At 39.6% G+C, this 27630-nt stretch overlaps 2 protein-coding genes across 25 annotated transcripts in view; one reads left to right on the top strand and one right to left on the bottom strand.

Annotated features, from left to right (window-relative positions):
- Ccdc66 (coiled-coil domain containing 66) overlaps positions 1-13835 on the top strand; it is a 31908-nt gene extending 18073 nt beyond the window's left edge. For 7 of the 17 annotated variants that reach the window (XM_039095209.2, XM_039095197.1, XM_039095205.2 and 4 more), the window contains 11 exons: positions 2509-2640; positions 3147-3397; positions 3576-3660; positions 4726-4887; positions 5898-6042; positions 6513-6638; positions 9817-10310; positions 11361-11398; positions 12056-12309; positions 12409-12533; positions 13633-13835. In XM_039095209.2, the coding sequence (XP_038951137.1) occupies positions 2509-2640; positions 3147-3397; positions 3576-3660; positions 4726-4887; positions 5898-6042; positions 6513-6638; positions 9817-10310; positions 11361-11398; positions 12056-12309; positions 12409-12533; positions 13633-13719 (1899 nt within the window). In that variant the 3' untranslated portion in view covers positions 13720-13835. The remainder of the gene's footprint in view (positions 1-2508; positions 2641-3146; positions 3398-3575; positions 3661-4725; positions 4888-5897; positions 6043-6512; positions 6639-9816; positions 10311-11360; positions 11399-12055; positions 12310-12408; positions 12534-13632) is intronic. The other 10 variants (XM_039095208.2, XM_039095211.2, XM_063275914.1 and 7 more) reach the window with 7 other exon arrangements.
- Tasor (transcription activation suppressor) overlaps positions 12775-27630 on the bottom strand; it is a 56929-nt gene continuing 42073 nt past the window's right edge. For 4 of the 8 annotated variants that reach the window (XM_006252675.3, NM_001427354.1, XM_039095195.2 and 1 more), the window contains 7 exons: positions 23684-24612; positions 20099-20221; positions 19202-19361; positions 18679-18787; positions 16464-16642; positions 16183-16350; positions 12775-15338 (listed from right to left, as the gene is read on the bottom strand). In XM_006252675.3, the coding sequence (XP_006252737.1) occupies positions 14857-15338; positions 16183-16350; positions 16464-16642; positions 18679-18787; positions 19202-19361; positions 20099-20221; positions 23684-24612 (2150 nt within the window). In that variant the 3' untranslated portion in view covers positions 12775-14856. Of the gene's footprint in view, positions 15607-16182; positions 16351-16463; positions 16643-18678; positions 18788-19201; positions 19362-20098; positions 20222-23683; positions 24613-27630 lie in introns of those variants that run through there. The other 4 variants (XM_003751541.5, XM_063275715.1, XM_017600275.3 and 1 more) reach the window with 3 other exon arrangements.

Here is a 27630-nt window from a genome sequence, read left to right as displayed (position 1 = left end):
TTTAGTTTGCTCTTTTTCTTTTTCTTTTTTCTTTTTTTCGGAGCTGGGGACCGAACCCAGGGCCTTGCGCTTGCTAGGCAAGTGCTCTACCACTGAGCTAAATCCCCAACCCCTAGTTTGCTCTTAAATTACCTATCTGGATGAAAGATTTATAACTAGGATATGTGTGTGCACGTGTGTGTGTGCATGCGTGCGTGCGTACCTGAGTAGAGACAACTCCAGACAACTCCATGGTTAATAAGCATGCGAAAAACCAAGACTTCGAACTATATCCTAAACCTGTATAAGTCATATGGTTTCAGAGAGATTTTATGTAATTTTCAATTGAAAGTAATTTTTAAAATTGAATTAAAATGATTACATCATTCCCCCTCCTCTGCTGCTCCCCTACCCAGTTCACAGCTTTCTCTTCTTTAACCACTGGGAACAGACATAGAAACACATGTAATGCCAACCTCTGAGTCAGTTTAGGTTTTGCTGCATGTACGTGTTTCTAGAACTGACCACTTGGTATTGAGTAACCAGAGGCCATCCCTGGGGAAGACTGATTTTGCCCACTTTGGCTTGTAGGTCTTCATGTATGTGTGAAGCCTAGAGATTTCCCCATCTTCGTTGGGATGTCAACTATTGTTGGAATTGTTCATGTTTTCTTAAGACGGCCATGTTGAGATTTCGTGGGTGTAGCTTCCCTGTCTTAGCTAGAAAACACACTTAGAGTAGTCTTTTTCTTACTCCTCTGGCTCTTAAAATCTTCCCATCCTGCCCTACCCCTTCTTTGGTGTTACCTGAGCCTTAGCTATAGACTGTATTATACTGTAGATTTAGGTGTTGTGTTCTACACGCATCAGTCAGATGGTTGACAAGTTGTGTCTTTCTGTAATGCTTTCTGTTGCTTCACTGATGATCAGTGAGACCCATACTTACCTATGGGTACAAGGATGAGTATTTAGAATACACTTAGGAACTACACTGGTTTAGGAAAGTGATAGTTGTAGATTCTCTAAGATCCGTATCTTGTTGACCATATGTAGTTGACTCGGTTTACCATAGCAAGCATGACTTCCCTCCTGTTGAGTGGGCCTTGAATCCAACTAGACAGCTGTTGGTTACTGCCAAGATACCAGTGCCACTACTGCGCCTTTAGGAGCGTGCTGCTGTGATGGCCGTTGTGGCATCGAGCTGCACAGGACCATTGGTTGTAATCCCTTAGCAGCTCATATATTGCCCTCCTGTATTATGAAAGCTAGTCTTCAGGGAGGAGGCTTTCAGGTCAGCTCACGTCCTCCAAGAGTATGGTGTTGTCAGCAATATGGACCTAGCTTCTGGGACACAGCCCTGTACTGTCTGGGTAGTCTGTTGAGCTCTCTTGACCAGCAACTTGAGAGGAGGTTTCTTGGGTTTGGTATTAGCGGTTTTGTTACGTAATCTAAGGTTCTTAGTGAGGGTAGTATGATCCCAAGTGTTGTAACTTCATTTAAACTACATACATTTGTATACACATATACTCAGGTGTAATTTTGGATAAATAGGATACTTGTAATACTTACTAAATAATGATTCCCTTCTCCCTCCATCTGTACTTTCCCCATTCCTCTCCACTTGAAGCCCCCTTTCCCATTTTCCTGCGTTACTTGCCATTGTTCTCAGTACCCTCACCCCACCCCCACAGCCCTGCTCATTTTCCTAGTTTCTGCAGCTTACCAGTTCTCAGCCGTCCTGACGCTGCGACCCTCTAATGCAGTTCTTCATGTTGTGGTGACACCCAATCACAGAATTATTTTGTTACTACTTCATGACTGTAATTTTGCTAGTGTTGTGAATCATATGATAAATATCTGATATATACAACATTTGACATGTGACCGTGGGGCTCACGCCTCACAGGTGGGGAACCGCCACTCTAGGTTATATATATTCTCATCTAAAGATCTGGAGCTAGGAAGCACAGCATTTGTCTTTCTGGTCTGAGTTACCTCACACATAATAGTTTCTAGTTCATCCATTTACCTGCACATTTCATGACTCAAGATTCCAGTCCCAGCCTCCCTTCCTTTCTTCCTTACAGCCAAATAGTATTTCATTGTGTATACGTACCACATTTCATTCTCTGTCTGTCAAAGGCCATTTCTCAACTATTGTGAACATGGGTGAGCAAGAGCCTGTGAAGTTGGGTGTTGATTTGACTTGTTTTGCTGTTTTTATTCTTGGAAGATCTATGCAATCACAGAATAGTCTTTCCCCAAATTGTATTTTTATAGACAGCTTTAAGTGAAGAATCTAAGAAAATATTTCCTTTCTGTGTCCTGGGGCGCCTTACCATCTACGAGTGTATGTTTAAAACACAATTCTGAGGTCAGAGCTCATCTCCTTAGTAGTGTGGTCAGAGTCTTGGCTTGACAGTAGTGCTCCTCCTAGGGAGGGCCACCTTCCTGGGTTAGGTCTGTGTAAGTAACTTGGTAAAGTTTACACTGTGGAGGCCTCACTTCAGTTGGCTGCTGACTTGTTCAGGAAGCAGGGCTGTTGGAGTCCCCTTGCATCACTGTTAAACAGGAGCAGCAGAGAAAATGGATTGAAGAGTTGAATAAGCAAGTAGAAGATGACCAGCAAAGAAAAGCAGAAGAAAAACTGATATATTCAAAGGTACTTGGGACCTAAAATTCCTAGTCTTTACTCACACGAACTTAGATTCTGAAATTACTTGACAAATTATACATATGTCTTTAAGAAACTGCTTTCTCTGAATGCACTTAGTGTAGTTTTACATAGCTTTTTAAGACTTTAGAACTGCATTTAAAAACCATTTCGTAAGGCAGTTATCTAATTATACACGGAACCAGAACAAAACAATTTTCTTAGTTTTTATGATGCATTTACTACTGGATTTCTTTTAAAATATTTTATCCCCTTTTATTTGTCTGGGTGTTTTGCCTGCACATATATCTGCACCAATGTATATAGTGCCCAAGGAGGCCAGAAGCGGGTGTAGTAGGACTAGAGTAACAGGCAATTGCTGAGAGAGCAGCCAGGGCACTTAATGACCGAGCCACCTCCAGCTCGTCAGTGGTGACTCTCAGGTGGTTTGGTGTTTATAATTCTGTTCGGGAATAGTCAAAAGGTTCTGAGCATTTCCTGTTTGTCACTGTTAGGGTGAGGAGCATGACAGATGGGCAGTGCATTTTGATTCATTCAAGAGTCATCCTGGTTCTCAGTCTCGACTGTCCTCTCAGCTAACACCCCAACACCTGGAGTCACTCTGCGTGTCTCCCGATACTCAGGAGCTGGCTGATGTCAGCAGTGTTGACACACCTCCACCTGCAGTCCAGGTGAAGCCTTCAGAGAAAGAACAAAGAGCCAGGCCTGTCATGGATATGTCTGTGTCACACGGTCAGAAAACAAAGTAAGTTGGTTCTCAGTGTTGATTCCTTTAAGAAAGTGTGCTGGAATAGAACTGTCCCTGTGTCCAGTTGGTTTCAGTTTAGCAGTCGTCTTAGAAACAGAGATGCTTAGCAGATGTTGCTGAAACAAAAACTGGTCAACCTTGTAGAGTTTTGAGTAACTACTGTGTTTCTTCACAGCTTTCTCCGTTCGATGACTGCACTCTTAGATCCAGCACAGATTGAGGAGCGGGAAAGACGCCGACAAAAACAACTAGAACACCAGGTATTATGTTGTAAAATATTTTGTGTTTTCATAGTGTGCCTCACATTGTAAAACATTGCTCTCTGTCTTACTAAGTCATGAACATGGCCAGCATACACCTAAGTAAAGGAAAGTTTCATTTTTAACCCCAGACAAGCTTTAATGTAGTATAGGTTGGTCTTGAACTTGCTTTGTAGCCAAGACTGACATTTAATTCATTTTCCTGTCTCCACTTCCCAAATCCTTGATTTTAAAGCATACAGTACCACACCGAGCTGGAACTCCTGATATATATTTTCAACCTGGGTCCAGTTATATCATACTGTAAATCCAGTCTCTTGACACAACTGGCGTCATATTAGGATTAAGCCTGGGGTGAGGACCAGGCAGTACTATTACCATGCTGTCTGCCTTCAGGTGGGGCCTTTAAGTGAGGTTGTGGTGTATGTGGCTTTGTGCTATCATTAAATATTGACAACTTCCTCAGTTTCTTTAAGGTCTCTGAAAGAAAACATTAAGAAATCAAAGTAGACTTCTGACAGTGCAATCTAGTAGAATATAAGGCAAAGATTGAAACTCATTTCAGGCTGACATTAGAGGGACTTCATGGTCTGAGTGACTTTTTGATAGTTCTCCTCCTCTGAAGACAGAGAGAGGTGGGGGCAGAGGGAGTATTTTAAAATGAGCTCTCACCATGTTGCTCAGATGTAGCTCAGATGTTTTCTTACCTAAGACTTCTAAGTAGCAGGGGCCACATTCAGCAAGATAAGCACTCAGCATGCAACACTGCCCAGCACAGATAGGCACTCAGTGTGCAGCCTGCATTCATCTTAAACATTTCATATGACTAATGAGGGCCAGCTAATCTTCTTGAATGCAGTGAAAAGCTGAGGGCTTCTCCCATCTCTCAGGCTGCTTGCTGAGGGAGGTTATTTCTTTCGTTGATTCTCTGTGATACACAGGCTAAGCCAGCACAGTAAGCACAGTTCTCCACACTCTGTGTGTCTGACTGATAAACTGTACTCTCATCGGCAAAGCCAGTGCTGCATGCATTTTTACTTGTGGCTTATGATTATTTCTCACTAGAAAGCAATCACGGCTCAGGTAGAAGAGAACCGCAGGAAGAAGCGGCTGGAGGAAGAACAGAGAAGGAAGGAGGAGCAGGAGGAGGAGCTGCGCTTGGCAAGGGAGCGGGAGGAGATGCAGAGGCAGTACGAAGAGGACATTCTGAAGCAGAAACACAAAGAAGTAGGTGTTCGTGGCATCCGAGCAAAGAAGAGGCTGAAGGTCTGTGTTTTGAATTACGCTGCTACATGCACAGACATGACAGCCTTGGCCAGGTCATACTCCTCACATGGTCCAGGCCTCAGATGCTGCATGGTTGGCCTGTTAAGGGGAGGTGGTCAGGGTGAATGCAGCACCAACCTTCCTGTGATCTGGATAGCAGATGCATGGAACCTACTGATAATTCTAGGTATTGGGCTCAACAGGTAAGCGCTCTTGGCCCCCAGTACCTGGAACTCACGTGCCAGGAGAGGACTCTTAAAGTTGACGTCTGACCTCTGTATACACACTGCGATGCAACCATCACCACCTCCCCACACCCCTAAATAAATCTAAAGTAATAATGACTCTAGATGTTAAAAAAAAAAAAAAAGAAAGAAAAAAAGAAAAGTAATGACTGGCTGGGATTGCTGATGAAATTCCTTGCTGTGTTAGAGGTCTCTTTGGGCTCAGTAACAGCCCAAAGAGTTCATGTCTCACTGTCTAGCAAAACCCTCCATTACTGATTCACACAAGGTAGGTAGGGTGGTCCAGGGGCTGTGCCTGAAGCTGACCTAACAGCAGACCACCCAGTGATAATTCAGTTGTCAGCTTTCAAAACACAGAGTCTGCACTTCCTTGACTGTTTTCACTTGCAGCCTTTCAAAGATAAGAGGTGGAAAGGGGACATATGGCCTGCACTTCAGTTTCATTGAGTAGGCTGAGACAGCTAGGCATGGTGGCAGTGCTCGCCTGTAATCCCAGCATTTGGGAGTTCAAGGACAGCCTGGTGTACACAGTTCTAATATCTACAAAAAGAGTATGTTAGAATTGTAATCTCTAAAAGGCAAGAACTTTGCCCTGTTGACCGGTCTCCAGCAGGTACCTAGACCAGCATCTGATACGTAGGGAGAGCATGAGCGCTTGTACTCAGTGGAACGGTCACGTCATTGAATGCACTTGGTAATTGTTTTCCTATTTGTCCCTCTTGGTAGGAAATCATGACTCTAAAGACAAATGAGCTCTTCCACACAATGCAGCGAGCGCAGGAGTTGGCACAGAGGCTCAAACAGGAGCAGAGGATCCGAGAACTGACTCAGAAGGGGCATGATACATCCAGGCTGATTCAAAATCTCGGTGGTAAGGGACTAGTCAGAATTTTACTTAGTTTTTATTTTTAAGATGATTTTAAGTAGTTGCCTATTTTAATTCCTTAAAAACATATTAACTAAATATTTTTTAAAGAACTGAGTCTTTTCACCTAAACCATCCTTAATAATTTAGAAAGCTGTCCTGAAACATTAAACTTTGCAGTATCTTTTCCATAGAAATTTTCAGTCATCCTGAAATAGGTAACGTGTACTTTAATATGCATTCTTAGATTTTTTAAATTCAGCAAGTCTAGAACACAGGTAATTTTTCATAATAAGTTTAAGCAACCATCTTAAATCTCACCTTGCAAAAGTGTTACTACGGTTCATGGTGATTACATCAGAGTCTTCAGTTTACTTTCACCTTTCAGTGCAAGTCCGCTCTATCCCTAGGCCACACATGGTCAGTACTCCTTAGCTGTGATTTTCAGGTCTGTTTCTCATTGCCATTTGACGCAGCACACGTGGACTGTAAGGCATCCACTCCCGTCTCCAGTTCACGAGACACCGAGGAGGCTGCTAATGACACACGTGCAGCTGCCACTTCAACAGCCTCTCCCAAGAAGGACACTGGCGTGCAGACAGGTATTCCAAGTGTTCCAAGTTCTGTTTCAGCACTTAAAACGAAGACCTCTGGTGGGTTTTAATTTGCCTTTGTGAAAAGGTCTCTTGTAACCAAGGGTGACCTAGAACTAATCTTTCTGCCTCCACCTGCTGAAGGCTGGGAGTCAAAGGCAGGTGGCACCATGCTGCTTTTATGTAATACTAGGAGACTGAACCCAAAGGTGCAGTGCATGCTAGGCAAGGGCTTTACCAAACTGAGCTGCTTGGTCCCTAGCTCAGAAACTTGAGGGTTTTAACAAAGGCGCCTCCTGCTTTTTATTTTTGGGTTTATTATGAGATCTCACATAGATATAAAATTTAAATTCTTTACCAACTTTTCTTTTATAGTTCAGGGATTTAGGGAACTTGGGCCTAAAACATTCTAGGCAAGCACTCCACTGGTGAGCCAAATGTCTAGACCTAATCTTAGTCATTTAAGGGACACTATTTGGTGCCTAAAAGCTCATGTAGACCAGACTGGCCTAGGACTCCTGGAAATTTTCCTGCCTCTGCCTTCCAAGTTCTACAGTTAAAGGCATACACCACCATGCCAGCTGTTTTGTGTTCTTTAACATGCTCATGTTGTTAGTATCACAATTTTAGAACCTTTTCAGCTATTCAAATTTATTTCCTATGGAAATGTTATAGAACACAACCAATTTGCATGTTATCCTTGCACAGGGGCCATGCTAATCTCATTCCAGTGTTACTGTGTGTGTGAGTTGGAACTGAGCACAGTACTCAAATGAGTAATTCAGTTACACTCTCCACTCTCTAGTTCATTTTGTCTTAGAAGATTTGTAGGTTTTGTACTTCTCTTATAACTGGAATTATGCCGTAAGTGGTCTGTCTCTTTTGTGTTTGGCTAACTGACTTTGAGCATGGTGTATAGGTTTATCCATGTTGTAGATATTATGATATAATCCCATTGACCCTCACTGTGAGTTATACTGGATTTTGCCTATGACTATGAACATTTCAGTTATTTCTATTTAGGACTACTGTAAATAGTGCCACTGAATTCTTACAAATTTTCTGTTCTTAGTTAGCAGAGAGGCGTTTGAATTTCCAGTTATGAGTAGGTGCCATTTTGGAAAGCTGCTGAAGTGTCACCCAAAGCCTGTCTCACTAGTAGTGTAGAGGAATTCTTATCCTCCCACGGCCTTGCTAGCACTTAGTTTCTGGTCTGCATCACCCCAGTGACTGACACTGCACATGCTTTCATGTCTGGTTTTACATTATTAAGAAAGGCAGTATTCATACTGGATCCCTGAACCGTTTTAAAAGGACTTGTTTTTAATTCGGTTTATATGTACAGGGGAGGGTGGGCTACGTGCAGGACTTAGGAGACCAGAAGAGGGTGTCGGACTTCCTGGAGCTGGAATTGTAGGCAAGTGGGTGCTGAGTGGTATTCCTTACACTTAAGTGCTGAGCCAGTTTGGCCACTGGACTTGGGAGACTTTTGAGGCAAGTTCCCCAGCGGCGTCTGTAACTCTTCATCCCAGGAAACCCTTTTTGTTTCATTTTCTCAGTTCTGTGAAGTTGTTTTATCTTTTCCCAGTTCAGTTGGCCTTCCTGTTAAGTAGTTATGGCTCCTGATGATCCTATACTAACTTCTAGTGCTAAGTCAAGAGAAAACATTGTCCAAGCCACTCTGGAGTCAGATAGGTTCAAACTCAGAATACCCACCTAACACGGTGCCCAGACTTTTCCTGGCGAGATGCAACATATCTCACCCCAAAAATGAAGCACAAGGGACCAGAGTAACAGTTGCACCCATGTTCTGTTGGTGAACTGTGATCGTTATTGAGGTTACTAACAGGATTATGGGTGAGAAGTTTCTGTTGAGGAGTAGGGATAACTCAAAAGCAGCTGCACTACCAAGAAGCCCTCCCCCCAAAACCACTGTCCACCTTGAACGCTACAACCTAGACCTCCCTGCAGAACAGCTGGTCTGTCTCCTCCTCCAGCAGGTGTTCCTTGTCTTTCTGTGTAAGGGTTCCTCAAGAGTCTTCCAAGATACTTCTCTCAGACATGTGCCTTTATTGTTATTATTAAACCTCCCGAGGCTCAAGAGCCTCTCTTCTGGAGTAAACAGCCATCAAACATCACTATTTTCTCCAGTTACTTGAGATCTTAATTTAGTAGGCCAAACGAGCCGCAGTTCACACGGAGATATGGTTCAAGTGTAATGGGCATTGTGGTATTTGTGGTGCCACTGAAAGGCACTCATCACACTCAGTGGCAATGTAAGATGCTGAACCTGTTGTAGAAAAGTTTTTGCAGCATCTAAAATAAAAACCAAGAAAACCTAGGTCTTCCTAAGTACTAGAAACTCGGGTTCACAGCAGCATTACTTGGGTTGCCTCTAACTTGTGTCTGTGAAGATAAACATTAGACATGCCTTATGTAGTGGAATTGGCATAAGCCTGACATGTACCTAACATGGTTATAAACTTTGAGAACTCCATGTTCGTTAAATAAGCCAGTCTATCACTTTTAAAATCTCTCAATTTTTGATATGGTGTCTGGGCTTGACTGGAACTTGCTCTCTGGAACTTTGTAGATCAGGCTGGTATTGAACGTGTTTCAATCCTCTTGCTTCTGCTTGGAATTGCCTGCTGGGTGTATGGCACTGGGCTGTTTATACGGGCCATTTGGAGTAGTCATTCTAGAACATCAAAGCAGAATAGTGGTTACAAGCCTCTAGGGGATAGTTAACAGTTCTTTCATGGGTTTAGCTGCATGGAGGACTACATTCTTAGGGATGGAAGGATACACAGCAGGTAAAAGTGATTGCCACCAAGGCCAAGGACCTGAGTTCCCTCCTTGGTTCCCCGCATGGCACAAGGAACCAACCTTCACAAGTTGTCCTTTGACTCCCGTGCATGGTGTGGCACACCCTACTACCCCAGACATAAACCCAACTGATAAGTCATTAAATAACTGAGAAAAAAATTATTAGAAATTACGTATTTCGGGGTTGGGGATTTAGCTCAGTGGTAGAGCGCTTGCCTAGCAAGTGCAAGGCCCTGGGTTCGGTCCCCAGCTCCGAAAAAAAAAAAGAAAAGAAAGAAAATTTTAAGAAAAAAAAAAAAAAAGAAAGAAATTACATATTTTACCATGTCTTTAAAATTAATCATTTGTAATTTTTATTTAGATGACGTAAACTTAGGAATTTTCAATGATGGGCTACCACACTGTGGGTCAGTAACAGAGTGGGGAGTCAGAAACCTTTCTTCTCCAGAGATTTCTGCAGAATTCAGTGGACAGACTGGCATTAGGAAAGAGAAACAGGAACTAAGTATGGATAAAGGCACTCATTTAGACAAAGAGAACAGCTGGTATAACAACCGGTGCACTCAGCATAGGAGAACAGAGAAACAAACAAAACTCGTGAAGAAATGTCCTAAGAAGCCTGCCTGGAATATAAATAAGCCTCTCAAAAGGTATGTTCCTGCATCAGCGAAGTACCCTGCACATCTCCAGAAGGAGAAAGAGGAAAGAAAAGTAAGAAGGCAGATGGAGCTGCTTCACTTAGTGCAGAGAAACGATCCTGAGACTCTCTCCCAAAACAACGGCGCTTCACCAGACATTTTTGTTTCATCTCACCGAGAAGCTGAGTCAGAAATGAGGTTGCATCTTCTCAAAAAGGTAAAGCTCCTTTATTTCAGTGTTTCAGAATTCACAGTAACCCAAATCCTTGTTTTCAGAAGGCCATGGTTCATCTAAAGTTGGTTACAGAAAATATGTCAGAGGTCAGAGGAAGACAGCCATGCTTGTTGTATGAACTGTGTGCTGTAGCCAGCTGTGTCAGAGACTGTGTAGCCCCAAAAGCCAAAGGAAAAAAATCATACATATATCAAATGAAATACTAATTAGATGTAAAGAAAAATGAATTCAACCCTGCCTCAAACAAGAAAAAAAACCCAAACAACAAAAGTGAAATCATGAAATTTGTAGGGGAATTGGTGGGTCTGGAAAGTATGTTGAGTTAACCCAAACTTAGAAAGGGGAAAAACAAAAAACCCAAAGATGAGATTCTCACTTATATAAGGGTAGGTGATGAAGGATGAAATGTAGGCAGAAAGACACACGAATCCTCAAAGAAGATTAAAGCTTTTCCTTTTTTGGGGGTGGGGGGGGGGTGGAGAGGTGATAGACAAATAAAAAGGTGGTGGTCAAAGTGTAAAACCCCAAGCAGAGCTAGGTGAGGTGGGCAAGTCTGTAGTCCTGCATTTAGGAGGCAGCTGGAGTCTGAAATCAGCCTGGATAAGCTACATAGGAAGTTCTAGAGATGCTGTCTTAGAAAACAACACAACAGAACTCCAGAGTGGCCACCCTAACAGATGTCCCTCCAATGGAGTTCTGGGCTGACCAAGAGTTTTTGAGTACCTGTATGAGGTTTTGTGAGTTAATTAAAAGAAAACTCATATATTAATAGAAAGAGTTACTGGCCTGGCCCTGGGACTATGCTTTATTTTATACAGCACCTCTTTATGTCTGAGAAGTTGGTGAGGTGCCTGCCACAAAGCCTGATGACCTGAGTCACTAGGGCAAAAACAAGTCCTCTAAGCTGTCCTCTGACTTCCATGCACACACTGAACACATGCATGAGCACACACATACCAAGTATTTTAGAGTGGTTGGGGACATGTGCAAACGTTACTTACTCCATTTTTGCTTGTACTGTCCATCTTTAAGGTAGAAGAACCTCTGGAAACCTCGGTTAGTAAAGAAAGGTATGTGTATTACTTCCTTAGCTGCTTAGTGCTGCTTTGTGGGAAACAAGATCTGGGTGACAGCTCCATATGCAGATGAAGGCAGTAACAGCAGAGGTATGGCTTTCATTGACTGGGTTTTCCATATCTATTAACAGTGGAATAGGCACTTAGCTTAGATAAATCAGATAGGGAAATAGATTGGTGGATTTTTTTTTTAATTCAGTTAATTAGGTGGGAAGTTTAGACCAGTCAATTACTTTTTATTCTTCATTTTTGTGCAGATAGTTTGAGACTGGTCTCAAACAGTAACTTTAGTTCAGATAGCACAGGCGTCACTTTCATATAGAGAGAAATGAGGTTGAACCCACCTAACACTGATGACTCTTAGAATCTACCAACTCCTCCACCCCCATTGGAGTGTGTATGTATGTGTAACACTGCTATATACAGTATTCCTTCAGGTAGACCATGCACATCTTGAATGAACTGCAATGTAATCACGTATGTTTAAAACATGCAGTTTCTAGAGGCCAGAGATTGCTCAGTAGTTATGAGCACTGGTTGATCTTCCAGGGAACCTGGGTTCAGCTGTCAACACCCACATGGTGGCTCACAACCATCTGACTCCAGTTTTAAACATGCAATTTTTTATTAAAGTTTGTTTTTTTTAAATAGGTTTCAGACATCGCCAGCAGTAAAAAGCAGAACTCAACAAACTCAGAGTAATATATTACACTTACCACCAAAAAACAGTGACTATGAAAAAGAGACTCTGACCTTAGGAGATGGTCATACTAAATTGTCAGATGAGAGGTCTGAGCCATCCCATTTTATTCCCTATGTTCGAACAAATGAGATCTATTACCTTGATCCAGACGCACCCTTGTCTAGGCCTTCAACTCAGGACAACCAATACCAAAAATCTCATGGTAAGCAAACAAGCAAAGCTGAGTGACCTCCCAACCCTTAATTTGCTTCAGTATTCATGTATTCCTTAACTGACTCCTAGTGATCTGTCTGTCCTTCAGATTGTGGTGGAGGACAAGAACTATTTGACTCCGACCATATCAGGGATCCACTCCTTAATCCTAAACTGGTGAAAAGCAGGGACCGCCAGCAGGCCATCCTTAGAGGGCTTTCAGAGCTAAGACAGGTAGGCACTCTTCACCAAGGTACTGTTTTTACATGTTTGTTCTCTTTATGGTGGCAGTGTTTGTATCCCAGTTTCTAGCAGTTATGTTCTCAATTGCTATATTGAAGAAAAATCAAAAGAACCTTTTCTCTTGAACTTGCTCTCAAACCACCATTTCTCACCTGTACAATCAACATTTGGGAAGCAATCCTAGTCTAAGCTACATCATACAGTAGTCCTGACAATCAAAGTCCCGAGACAGTTTGCATATTAAGACAACTTTTATTTAAAAATATGTACATTTAAACATCAAAACACAATAAAGTGCTAAAACCAAGAAACAAATATACAATTATGCTTTAATGAATTTTAACCAATATGGTCCATTTTTTAAAGTTAAGAACAGAAGAGATCTGTTCAAAGAATGAAATTATACACCACTTTCCTCCTAGACTCATTCCTCTGATTTTTGCATAAGCTTTCACTACTTTTTTACACAGGCAAAAATAAAACTTAGTGATGTGCTAAACCTATCCTGGGGCTATTACACTGTACTTGGGGGACATGTGGCTGTTTGTTGCTTACCCTTTATTGCCTTCCTAAGCTAGAAAGCCAACCCTGCTCCGACACCATCCACTGGTGTCCCTGCTTACTTGAGCTCAAGACTCAGCCTGGGTAAACTCATACACAGGAGCAAAAGGAAGGAATGTGGTGTTAACGCTTCACTTCCCCGCAACCCTTATGCTGTTCAGCAGAGCCAAGACAGACACCGGGAATGTTAAGACTTTTACTGTGTCTTCTCATGATCTTAAGAGCACTTGAGAGTAGATTTCATTTTAGAAATTCAGTTGTGGTAAACAACAACAAAAAAATTATCCCTGTTGTTTCATAGTAGAAAATACTCAAGCTAGACAACACCCAAATGAGAAAGAAGGTCCATTGCAAGAATTACTGAAAAAAGGAAAAAAACAAAAACAAAAAACCAAAAAACCAAGCTATGTCTAATAACAGTTCTATCCTGAGTTCAGTAATATTTTGTATCATGGATTAAGATGAATATGAAAGAGAAAAATATTTAAGTTAGTTATATACCTTCACTAAAATATCAATGTGATTGCAGGGTCTTCTCCAGAAACAAAAGGAGTTGGAAACGAATCTCATACCCTTAACTGCAAACCAAGAAGATAATTTTAGTTCTTCGTTTTAAATATGCTCACCATGCAACTGCATTTCTCAAGCACCCAATGAAAAACTTCACATTATGTAGTGAAATGATGTATTTTCTAAATACAATAAAAAAGTTTATAGTTTAAAAAAAAAAAATCTTTGTCGTATTAGGGTGTAAGAGCATTTTCTTTCTACTTACCACAGTAGAATCTGGAGATTCCTGACCTGTTTCACAGCATTCCTTCAGACCTAACTAGGTTGCTCGTTTGTTCTGTTAGAAGTTCTCTTAGGGCATGAAAAGTACTATTAACACAAAGATAGACTGCCAAAATAATACAAATTCATTTCATTCTGGTTTTTCTCTTCTGTGAATTTGGTTTTCATCGTATTGAAGTGGAGATTCTAGTTCTCACAATTCTGAAGTTAGCATTAGTAACAGTAGACAAGAAATGTATGTATCTCCACCATATACTTTTTGTATACATTTATTTAGTATAGCACTAAAGTACCACCTAGTTCTAATTAAAACCATAAGCCCTATTTTTAAAAGTTCATTTAACTAAAGGATCACACAAAATAGTATTTATCGAAGATCTCAAAAAGTTGACCAAAATTTAAGTGAAGCAATTTTTTTCATAGCTAAACCTAAAGATTGAGAAAATGTTACTTGGTATTATGTACCCAAAATGCAATTGTACTGTTAGGTATAGCTTGAGGTACTGAGCCAAAATCCTATAAATATTTACACTGCTGGCTTTTATACCTGTGTAAAAACACTATACAAAAGCTTTAATCAAAATAAATAGTTGACATTTCAGCAAAATTAGTTATCATCTGACATTAAAGAAAGTCATTACTATTTACCATTCTTTTATAAACATCAAATTTTACATATAAAACAGACTTCAATTTGAAGCCCAAGCACAGGTAACATACGTAAAACTCAAAGCTAACATGGGATAATTTGATTACAATATGTCAAAAATATATATTTCAATTTTCAGATGCTTGAAATGTTTGTTATAGGTCACCATGATTTAAATAAACAGGAAAGAAAAAAAATTTCAGAAAGGCCAAGAAATTTGTTTATAAATCATCAATTCACTTTTAAGAAATTGAAAAAAGTCCACAACAGCCTTTTTTTTTTAATTGCTGTAATTTCTCTTTGAACACATCCTTAACTTAGTGGAGATTTCTCTGTATCCAAGTTTTTATAAGCAGATAAAAAGTAATTTTCATTTTCTTGAGACTGAGTTGATGAAAGGGCATATGGTGTCCCCAGAAACGTCTGATGCGTGAGAACATTAAAATGACTAAACTGATGGGACATTTTTAATTGATTTTGGTAAGCCTGAAAGTCGCTATACGCATCTTGCTCTGCTGAATTGCTGTTCTCTCCTTCAGAGCGTACTCTATCAATAGGAGCTCTTTCGTCACAATCAATTAAATAAGTCTGATCTTCTAATAAACTGGTTTGCACATCAAGAGATGACTGCAATTCAATCTGAATATTCTTTTTTTGATCTGTTCCACTTGATCCTTTGGTCTCTCTCGCCAATATTTCTGAATGAACATTGCTGAATACTTCTATATGTGAGATTTCATCCCCTGAATCCAGAGACATATCCTCTTCATCCTTTTCATCGTTTTCTAAAAGAGCTACATTTAAAAAACAAAAAGCCCTTCTCTATTGTAATACACAGTTAGTTTAGTTTGAATTATACACTCACACATACAGTGCGTCAGGGTCTGCCAAGTCCACCATCCCTCAGAGCTGGGTCTTCTGCCACAAGGTCACTTAGTCACCCCCACACTAGGTGTGGGTGTCCAGACAATCCGATGCTAAAAGCTTCTGCGAAATGTGTTCACGGTTAATGTTGGGAAATCCCAACTCCCAGCTCCAAAGGGGTTAATGTCAAAACAGCATCTAAAGTTATACGGTAATTCAGTATTTCGTAAGACAAATATAAAATAAAACTTCTGACATGTTCACTGAATTACTAAACTGGTTAGCTCTACTGAATGCTTAGTAATCTCTGCTTTTCATGAAAAATAATTTAAGAACAGCTTTTATTTTAAAGTCTGGAACCAAGCAGAGGCCACCTCACAGAAGACTGAAGGTAAGATACTCTCTCACTACTTAAGATAGTAAACTAGCACATACATCTAAAGACCTTTGTAGCCCAACAATCCCTCTATCTGGCTTAAGAAAAATTGACGGCAAGCAGCAGTCAATAAAGCTTAATATACCTCAGAGGGAGAAATAATCCTCTAGGTATATGCTGTCCACAGTGTAGACTGATGAATATATAGCCTATACAGTAACAAATGACTTGTACTGTGGTATAATAAACGAGCAGATCTTGTACACCCTAAGTTCTACAGTGATGTCTATTGTAGACACTGAGGTAAATGGTTTCAAATAAACACTTCATTATTGGATAAACAAAACCATTCCTCATTCTGCCTCACCTAAAGAAAATGAAAACTACTGAAAAGTTACCTGACTGTGACTCAAGATTCTCATTAGCACCAAGCATCGACGGAAGATTTTCTTCTGTGACCGAGTTGTGATAGCCCACAAGACTTGTAAAGTTTTGCATGAAGTCTTCAGCAGTTGCAACTACAATTCCATTATCTGTATAATTGGAAACCATCTTGATATTCTTCTCTGAATTAACAAAAGAAAATGTACATAAATGTACTGATACCGACTCTAACAAATCTTTCCACCATGTGTTCAACGTTGTGACTTAAATACCCACTCCAGCCCCTCCTTCCTACCTGTTAGAAAGACGATGTGTCGCTGCTGTATGTTCTGAGCCTGAAGCCTAATAAGGCAGTCCATCTCTGGAGCATTTCGAGTTTGTGAATCACAACTGTGATAAGACAGTATCTCAACCAGATGTCTCTTCTGATACACGTTCAGAAGGGTCAGCAGACTCAGGGCTTTTGTGTTCATTCTGTGAGGGTAAGCAGAGGTCAGAACCCGAACGCTGACTGGTAAACGCCCCCCCATCCCACCCCACCCCCGCCCTTAACTAACAACCACAAAAACCTGTTTAGCTTACTGCTGAATGTTAGGAAAGAAGGAAAAGGGGAATCGTGCATCTGACAAGCATGTGTTTTGAGGAGGGTCTTGCAATTCAGACTAAAACCTGAACCAGTCATTTTATTTACTAAATAAATTACTTTTAGCTTTATTGATTTTAAACTTTAAGGACATAAAAGAACAACAAAAAAGTTGAGCACTGGCATAGGTCTATAATTCTAAGACTTCAGGAGGTGGACAGCCTAGGCCACACTGTCTCAAGTACAGAGTATAATACAACTCTTCCTAACACAACACATGGCTTTTAAGCTATTTGTTAAAGGTAAAATCTGGTAGAGGCTATTAATTGTACATACAGGAAAATGGGGGTCGCATCACTAAGCCTGCAGAAAATACAAACCTTTGGGTCTTGGTGTTATGTTCTATACTATATATGAAGTCGACATTTGCCCGTTCTTTGTTTTAAAAGTATAGTATAAGGTAGCTATGGTGTACTTAATTCCAGTGTTCAAAAGGCTGAGAAGACTTTTTAGTAAGTCTTTCTGGAAAAGATGACAATATAAGTACTGTACATAACTCAACACTGGGATTATTTAACTTTGAATTTCCTCAGCAATGAAAAACCTGTGACCTAGAACCAATTTTGGTGGTATATGCCTATACAGCACTTTGGAAGCAGAAGCAGGAGGATTGTCATGACTTTGAGGGTAGCTTGGTCTACAAAGTGGATAGCAGATAGCTAGAATTATACAGCAAGAGGTCTATCTCATAGGGAAAAAATTAACTTATAAAAGAAATTGGGCACTAAAAAAATGTCTCAGTGAGTAAAAGCACTTGCTCTTCAAATATGAGGACCTGATTCACATCCCCGGGACCCTCACTGCTACATATGTCTACAATCCCAGCAAGGGGGCAATGGGTGGGTGGCTCATGAGAATTCCCCGACCAGCTTGCCAGTGTAGCTTTTGTTCTAGATATAGTCAGTTACAGTGGAAAGAGAATGGCACCCTGCTCTGGCCTCTGTATGCACAGGCTGAGTGTATTCCACATATACATGCTCCACACACAAAAAGAAAATTCTATGACTTAAGAAAATTCTAGCTGATAAAAATCTAGTATAGTTAATTACATTATAAAGACACCCCTAACCAGATAAAGCATGCCGAACTTCCCATACAATTTGTGGAACTCTGTAACTAGTACTCCAAGGAAGTAATTTCCAAACATATATATCACTCAAACATATATACGAAATATCCTAAGAGTCAGATGTTTTGCAATGCTGTGGGGAAACTGTATTTTAGACTTGAACTTGTCTGCTGCACTCAAGAATGTACAATAGCTAGAGTTGCTTACCCAAAACTTGCACAAAAACGAGCCAGTCAAAATTACAGCACAGGTGGGAAAGATACTTTGAGACTTAAGGAACAACTGGCAGCTGATAGGGGTCTGGTATGGAAACATCAACTTTCTAGAATTAAATGTTAGCCCTGGTAGGACACCCATGTTCCAGTGGAGAAAAAAAAGACATGAACTTGGATATGGTAAGGGGAGAAGGCCTTGGGAAGAGTTGTTTGAGGAGTGGATATGACTAAAATGCCTTGTGTATGTATATATTATCAAAGTCAACTGATATATTTTTAAAAGGCTTGAAATGTAGTTCATGGTGCATGTTTCCAGTCTAGCACCATAAAAAGAATTAAGTAGAAAATTTTCTAATCCTTGTGATTATGCAGATCACAAGCAATTCTAACTATATGAGAACTTCACCAAATTGTCTGTCAACAAGAATACCACTTCTTCCTTAAAAAGAATGGAATAATTCAGTATCTACACCCATTATCTGCTGACATATGCAAAAACTTCATAATCCACAAATTCAGGAAAAGGAAAAAAAGTTGTATGAGCACAATGTTAAAAATCACCAATTATCCAGTACTTTCTCACCTGCCCAGTTCCTTTAGTTTCTTCTGGAATTTACAGTGGATTTTCCATTGCCATTTCCCCTCTGGAGTACTAAGTTCTTCAAGGAATGTCAAAAAATTTTTAAGGCTCTCTGTTAGAGGCAATGAAATTCAGTTTTTAAATTTAGTATTAAATATTTTTGGAAGTACTTGTTTATTTATATAGACCTACCTATTTTCCTATTTATCAAAGACTTATCTTGCTCTGAGGGGAAACTTACAACTATAATATAACAGCTACAAACAACCCAGTGACACTACTCCTCCCAGAGGACTCCCAAGAGCGACAGCGACCAGATTTACATGAAAGCATTTATACCCAAGATGGAGTAGGGAAGAATCATGAGGTAGCAGAGGCTCAGGAAAATACAGAAATAAGCCAGCTCCCCGTGAGTGGCACAATTAATAACACATTTTTTAAATCTCATAATTTTAATTTTCCATGAAAACTTAGGGCAGCCACACCTCAGGAATCACATGCTGAAAAATAATGCACTCATTCTTACCAATTGTGACAACTTCTGGATTTAGAACTGATTCATCAGACACAATAAAGCCACCAGATACAAATAACTCGTTGTATGTATGATTTTTAACATCATCAAGGCTATCAACACCGGCAAAACTAACACATGGGAGCTTCTTTAAAGTCACCAAGCCAGGTACCTGTTAAATATCAAACAAAACCAGAAATAAGCTGGATAAATGAACTAATAGATACATTTAAAGATAGACTTATCTAAGGATAAGGTCTTAAAAGAAAAAAAAAACTATTACTCAGTATTGGAAAGTCACACAATATTTTAGGTATTACTTCACAGTAGTATAAAATACTAAGGGAAAGGAGTTTACATTAGGCTGAAAACACAAAATGGATAAAATGCTAATATATCTATCACTAACCTGTAAACAGCCAGAATTCAAACCTAGGAGCCAGGTGTGGTGGCACCTATCTGTCATCATACCATTTAGATACAGAGGAAGGAGGATTAGAGTCAGCCTAGGCTACATAGTTGGAGTCTTTCTAGGCTCAACTATGGGTGGGAAGAGAGCCTCGAGTGCAAGAACAGTAGAGAGAGGCCGATTTGAGGCAAGCTCCAAAGATCAGGATAGCATACCTCCAAATTCAAACGGTTTGTTTGCACACTCAAGTATAGATTAACAGCATGACAAGTTAGCAGAACATTCTTCACCTCTACATTTAGGAACCCAGCACATCTGAACTAATGTGAATGACAGGGGAGAGTCCTGACACACAGCAACTCAAACACACAATTCTCACAAGCTGGCTTCTAGACAAGTACTTAAGAATTTATCTTAAAAACAAAATCTTTGTTCTCAGAATAAGACTTAACAATGAGATAGTTTTAAAAAACAAAATAGTGAACTGGAACTTTGTCTACCTTGTGAATGAAACCTGCAATGTCTTCATTTTGAATAATAATCAATAGTTTATCCAAGTTTGATCTTCTCTCTAAAAACTGATCTGGATGACATTCTGTATTGCCTAATTTGGTAAGATACTCCTGTCAAAGAAAAACAGTTAAGTCAACACTAACAAAGGTCCTAGCAAACATCAAATTAACATGAAAAGGGCATCATGAGAACCTCTACCTAGGACACGGGGAACTTTGATCACTTGAAAAGACCATAGATAGAGACCTCTCATTCTGTCTTAAGGTTTGAACAGACGTTTTCACAATGTTAGAAAGTATATTTAATAAAGCCTAACTGCGGTTAGAACAATGGGTTAGTCCATAGTCCAGACTCTTGACCCACTTACCTCCACTATTACAGTAAACCGAGGACCTAATATTAGCTATTCCCTTGTTTCCTGTTTTCTTTCCTTAGGCTGGCTTAGGTATTTGGGATACTGTTACCAGAAATATTTCCTTTCAGAGCATGTGTATAACCACTGAAGATCGTTTAATCAAAAGGAATTCATGTGACATTTTTAGGCTGAGCAATGGTATTAACAACTAATTTTACCATTTCTGTCAAATTAACATCTTCAAACACAGCAGCCCCAACCATCTAGCATGTCTCTCAATGTTGGTAATATACAATACCTTTCACAGGACATGGATAGTAAATTCTTGAGTTCCTTTGTTCTAGTGGAACCCTGAGCCCTGAAGCAAACTGTATGATCCTCGAGGGGACATTCTTCATTCCACAGACATAGGAGATAAATTCCCCCAAGTGGACCAAAACCTGAGCTGCTGGACAAGTGGTGTACCACTCCTCAAGACAATAGTTTTGCATAGTCCTAATATGAAGCTCCATTTTCCACAACGATTTCTGCTTTCAACTATGAAATGTTTAGGAAGATCTCAGATTACCTTAGTTTATTAATGAAAAGGTAAATTATTTGACAGAACTGCTGGCAACTGTGAGCTTTTTATATTAAAAAAAAACTTCAAAATTTAAATTATTCTGCATACTACTGTTTAACTGAATCAGTAACAAAACAGTCTAAGTACTACTTAAAAGTTTAAATTGTTATTAAATAATCTTTTACCCTAATAGTTTTTCAAGAATATTTCTAGTGGATACTGACTAAAAAAATTAAAGTGCCCTGCCAGGAGCACCCCTGAAGCAGGATCAGGTGGCTCCCTTGAGTTTGAGGCCAACCTGGTCTATATATGAGTTCCAGGACAGCCATGGTGAAACCCTCTTTAAAAGAACATAAAATAGTGTTCCAATCTAATGTTTTACAAGATTTATATGAGATAATCCTACTCTACATAAATAATGATGTGCTATAATTCAAAACACCATCCATAGAGAATTGTATTTCCTCTCTTCAATACCGATGTCACATGGGTGTAAGGGGAGAATTACACTGAACGAACACATTAGAACGGTGTGCAGCTTAGCTCCTGTAGGCACTGTACCAACAGATGGCTCTGGTCTGTGTGCAGATTTCTGTTAGAAATGTTTCTAGAGTGTGGGGGAAAAGTGAAGAAGCTCTATATTCAATCACACAGGACAATGATGTAAACAAGTCTCTCTTCATCTTCCTAACAAAACCAAAGGAAAGCACAATAGTGGGGCTGGAGAGATGGCTCAGTGGTTGAGAGCACTGACTGCTCTTCCAGAGGTCCTGAGTTCAATTCCCAGCAGCCACATGGTGGCTCACACCATCTGTAACGAGATCTGATGCCTCTTCTGGAGTGTCTGAAGACAGCTACAGTGTACTTCATATAAATAAATAGATAAATAAATCTTAAAAAAATACAAAAAAAAAAAAAAAAAAGGAAAGCACAATAGTGCTGTGCATCCTAGTTCATCTCAATGCTCTTTGTGCATTACCTGGCATACCACATCAAACAAGCTAGCATAAGACACCTTAGAAAAGAGAAAAGGGTTACGCATTTATTATCAATACTGAGTTTCTGAACTGTTTTCTGTTTTAAGTCACGTTTGATCCCTCTGCTTCCTTTAACAAAACAGGCAGAAACGTGTCACTAAAAATAAATTCCATAAATAGGAACAAGTAGTTACTTCAAAACCCAAAGATCAATTACCAAAAATTGTACTGGGAATCTTTTGGGGCTATTTCACTTTTTGATCTTTAAAAGCTCTGACACGGTCAAGGTATCAAGAAATGACAAGTAAACGTCTTATTATGCCATTTCTAGACAGGTGTTTCCACTGGACTGATAAAACCCCAAATGAGATGAACACCAGAACTTAATTACCTCCCCTGGGCATATACCCAAAAGATGTTCCAACATACAACAAAGACACATGCTCCACTATGTTCATAGCAACCTCATTTATAATAGCCAGAAGCTGGAAATAACCCAGATGCCCTTCAACAGAGGAATGGATACAGAAAATGTGGTACATCTACACAATGGAGTACTACTCAGCTATCAAAAGTAATGACTTTATGAAATTCCTAGGCAAATGAATGGAACTGGAAAATATCATCCTGAGTGAGGTAACCCAATCACAGAAAAACACACATGGTATGCACTCACTGATAAGTGGATATTAGCCCAAAAGCTCAAAGTACCCAAGATATAATCCACAGAGCACATGAAGCTCAAGAAGAAGGACGACCAAAGTGCAGATGCTTCACTCCTTAAAAGGAGGAACAAAAATATTCATAGGAGGGATATGGAGGAAAATTTTTGAGCAGAGACTGAAGGAACAGCCATTCAGAGCCTGCCCCACATGTGGCCCATATATATAAAGCCACCAAAACTAGATAAGATGGGTAAAGCTAAGAAGTGCATGCTGACAGGAACCGGATATAGATGTCTTCTGAGACCCAGTCAGAACATGTCAAATACAGAGGCAAATGCTAGCAGCAAACCATTGAACTGAGAATGGGACCCCCGTTGGAGGAATTAGAGAAAGGACTGAAAGAGCTGAAGGGGCTTGCAACCCCATAAGAACAACAATGCCAACCAGCCAGACCTCCCAGGGACTAAACCACTACCCAAAGACTATACATGGACTGACCCATGGCTCCAGCTGCATATGTAGCAGAAGATGCCCTTATTGCTACCAAGCCTAACTACATGAGTTAATCATCCCCAGGGCCCACTTAATGATGAGAATTGACTCTCACAAATTATCCTAAGACCTCTGTACCATATAGTACTCTCCAATAATAATAACTTAAAAAGTTTAAAAAAAAAATCTATTCTCATAATCAAGTTTTAAGTAAATCTGCAGTATGGTCAGAGGTTTCTGCCTTATCCCCATGATAGTGGGGATCAAATTTACTGAGCTACAACCCCAAGAAGCCCTTATATCGCCAAACATAAACATATATATACATATATAATTCAACAAAGAGTCTGACACCCACAACACTGAGGCCATAGGTTCTATGTTTAGTTCAATGCACTCCTATTGTTTAATTATAAATTACTAAATTCAGAAAATATATTATGGCCACCTTTAAAATTCAATTTTGCAGAATTCCGAACATTGAGTATACACAGCACTATGATTACTGTCTCATTAGTTACCTTTATTTCTTTGCAAAGCACACTCTCCTCTTCTTCATGAATGTAAAATTTCACAGTATTTTTCTGGACATCTTTCATGATTTTAACTAAACTATTAAATACTTCAGGTTCTAACTGGCTTATAAAATTTGAAAGTGCTGGTTGTGCAGAAATGGTTATATCGCTGGGTGATTTTGTTATTTCTTTTTCTGTGGGTTCCAGGACAGTATCACCAGGTACAGTGTGATCAGAAGTCAACATTAACTCTTTGCAGTGGTGCGGCTGATTAATTTCTACTTCCATTGAAGAGGAATACTGTTCATTAGAGCTGTTATCTTTTAAATGTTCAGAACAGAGTGGCTCAAAAAGGTCTTTACTGTTGAAGTCACTTGAGGAAATTGATACAACATGCCTTCCCAGGGAACTCAATGTTGTCGTAGTATGAGAGTGATTAGGGCTTACTCCTGGTGGCAAATTCACACCCTTAGCTGATGCTTTAATAATAATAGTATTTAGTTTTTCATGCAAACCATCTACAAATTCCTGTACACCAGCTTTAGAAGTCTTAGAATATATGAACTCAGAAAGGCGATTCATCTTCTCTTGTGCTGAAAAGAGAGGTGTGGAAATTGAACTAACATATGAAACATTCTTCTGCTTCAAAATCTCTTCTATCTTTCTAGAGAAGAGATGGAACTCTCCTAACACTGTACTCTCTGTAGTCTCGCTCACTGCAGGAAGCTCTGCTGCTGGAACACACTGCTCTTCCACTGTCATCGCCTGACCTGCTACAGTGTCCTCCTCCTCGGTGGGACCTTTTACAGTGTCTGTAGCCGGAGAGGATGGAAACTGGTAATCACAGCTTCTTTCTCTATTGATGACCCGGGGATCATTAGGAAAAGCTTCCGCTGGTGGCGGACACACCAGCTGTTCTCCTGGTGATTTCATTCCTATACAAGAAGAGTTTATTATAAGAGCGATCCAAATGGGTAGCATTAAAGAAAAAAAATGAACAAAAACTTAGTTAAAACATATCAGCTCAGGCATATACTTAAAAATATCCACTGCAAAGTAAATTTAAAAACCTCAAAAATTTGTGTAAACCCCATGTCCTATCTATTCTACTTAAAGGCTTTGAATTTCAGTTTACAGAGTAACAACACAAAGTTTCTTAAGTTTCAAAAGTGCCTTTTTAGAAAAAGGTTTAAAAACGACAAAAATAAAAACAAAAACTAACTGGCATAAACAAATGTTAAGTCACTTCTACTCTTGCTTTCCTACCACTTTATCCATCTATGTTAGCAGACTATTATACTGCTGTATTCCACGGCTGAGTAATGGCCGTGCCGTGTTAGTGTAAGAATGGAGTTTAAGGCAACTGGAAGAAGGCACAAAAGAGATACGGCAGCATTTAAGGTCTTAGAAAATTGGCGCTTCCTCTCTCTCCTTTCCCCTTCATCTCAGTTCCTTTTTGCCCCCTTCCCTCATAATAAACCTCTCTCACATGGAAAAAAGATAAAAGAAAAATGAAAATTAACTTCCTATTTTTAGGCTGGCCCTCACATGGAGATTGGCTAATGGATCACCTACAGCCTACCAGATTCATTCTGTCAGGAAAGAAGGGCTTAACAAAATAGGAATTGAACATATTTCATAGCTGCACTGAGTAGTAACTTTGATAATGTCCTCGAGTATTTTCATTTACTTTGTAAATAATTCCATAACAAACAGGTCAGCTACTATGAATTTTAGATTACAAAGTCTTTGTGTAATCCAAAAGTAATGAGACAACTTCTGACTTGTGATAAGTGTCTCAGTCTAAGATCATACTGTTGTTTCCCCCCATAAATCTTAAATTCAAATATGAATAAGTTTTTAAACTACTTTTCAAAATAAGTACCCTAAGTCTATTTTTCAATGTAAGAGGAACATTTAACATTAATTTATAGTAAGTAATATAGTTATTATAAGTCAAGATCTTTGCCTAAAAATTTATCATACAATTTTAAGATGGAAAAATGAAAAAATTTCCTTAAGTCTTAGCTAACGTGATTTCCTAACATATCACCACTGTAGTATAGAAGATGGTGACTCTAGGACTGGAGAGATGGCTCAGTGGTTAAGAGCACTGACTGCTCTTCCAGAGGTCCTGAGTTCAAATACCAGCAACCACATGGTGGCTCACAACCATCTATAATGGGATCTGATGCCCTCTTCTGGTGTGTCTGAAGACAACAGCTACAGTGTACTCATATATAATAAATAAATCTTTAAAAAAAAAGAGAGAGATGGTGACTCTAAATCAAAAAGTACATTTATAAATTTTCAAACCTACAGCACCTACAGTGAATTTATAATCCAAGATTATGTTCACATGTAGCTGTGCATACTTTCTACAAAAAAATTCCATTTTTATAATCCCCATATTTGCACTTGTCTCAATGCCATGACCACTGCATTCAATTACCGCAAAAACACAGAGCAAGAACAGCAGGCACAAATGTCAAAACAAGAAAGAAAGCAAAGCATCCAATTTGTCAACAGTTTTAACTGTTGAAATATAAGCTACAGTTCTTTAAGAGTGAGAAGCACTGAATGGTCTACACTTAAATTCACAACATTAGACATGTGGTTTATGACAAGTATATAAGAAGTTGGTAACCAATGATTGACCTATTGAGGGCAAAGTACACATACTTAATACTTTTTTGTTGTTTTTTAAACTCCCTACCCCTCGCATTCCCTTTTGTTTTTATGAGGTGGGGTCAGGGTAGCTTTGAACTCATAAATCTTCCTGCCACGGCATCCTGAGTACTAGGTAAATTGAAAGAACTATTTTGATTAAAATAATAAAAGTTTTAAAATATAGGTTGTTTTCAATAAATTTATTTTACGACAATATAGTTAGTTGTATGTCTTTAACATATGTTTGAAATAAGAGTTAGCACTAGGGGGAAAACCATCAAGACATAAATTGTAAGCATCTTAAAAAAATTAAATGTAACTTAAATACCTATGTAGCTTTCCATATTATAAAGTTCTAGGGGCATAGATCTCTCCTGAGAGACACAGCCAGAATACAGCAAATACAGAGGCGAATGCCAGCAGCAAACCACTGAACTGAGAATAGGACCCCCGTTGAAGGAATCAGAGAAAGAACTGGAAGAGCTTGAAGGGGCTTGAGACCCCATATGTATGTACAACAATGCCAAGCAACCAGAGCTTCCAGGGACTAAGCCACTACCTAAAGACTATACATGGACTGACCCTGGACTCTGACCTCATAGGTAGCAATGAATATCCTAGTAAGAGCACCAGTGGAAGGGGAAGCCCTGGGTCCTGCTAAGACTGAACCCCCAGTGAACTAGACTATGGGGGGAGGGCGGCAATGGGGGGAGGGTTGGGAGGGGAACACCCATAAAGAAGGGGAGGGGGAGGGATTAGGGGGATGTTGGCCTGGAAACCGGGAAAGGGAATAATATTCGAAATGTAAATAAGAAATACTCAAGTTAATAAAAAAAAAAAAAAAAGTTCTAGAGGCAAGCCAGGAATGGAGCACTCACAGCTATAATCCCAGCACTTGGGAGGCAAAGGCAGGTAAATCTCTGAGATCAAGGCCAGCCTCATCTACACACCTAAAGACATCTAGGGATACACCGGGAAATCATGCCTAATACAGGGTTTTAATAATAATACAATAACAATAATAATAACAATAACAACAGCCATAATAATTTTAGAGAGATAGTCAATGGGTAAAAGCAATTGCTATGCAAACATTAGAACCACAGTTCAAATCTCCAGGATACATGCAAAACCCAGGCATGGATGCACATGCCTGTTACATGGTAAGGTTGAGAGGTGAACCTCAGGGATTTGCTGGCAAACAGTCTAACTCAAAAGGCAAGTGTCTGCTTCAGTGAAGACTTTGTCTCAAAGCAATAAGGACAACAGTTCTTCCTTTTCTT

The sequence above is a fragment of the Rattus norvegicus genome, chromosome 16, assembly GCF_036323735.1.
Source record: "Rattus norvegicus strain BN/NHsdMcwi chromosome 16, GRCr8, whole genome shotgun sequence".
NCBI lineage: Eukaryota > Metazoa > Chordata > Mammalia > Rodentia > Muridae > Rattus > Rattus norvegicus.
Note: the sequence above shows the minus strand (reverse complement) of the source record. Positions and strands in the feature narration are given on the sequence as shown.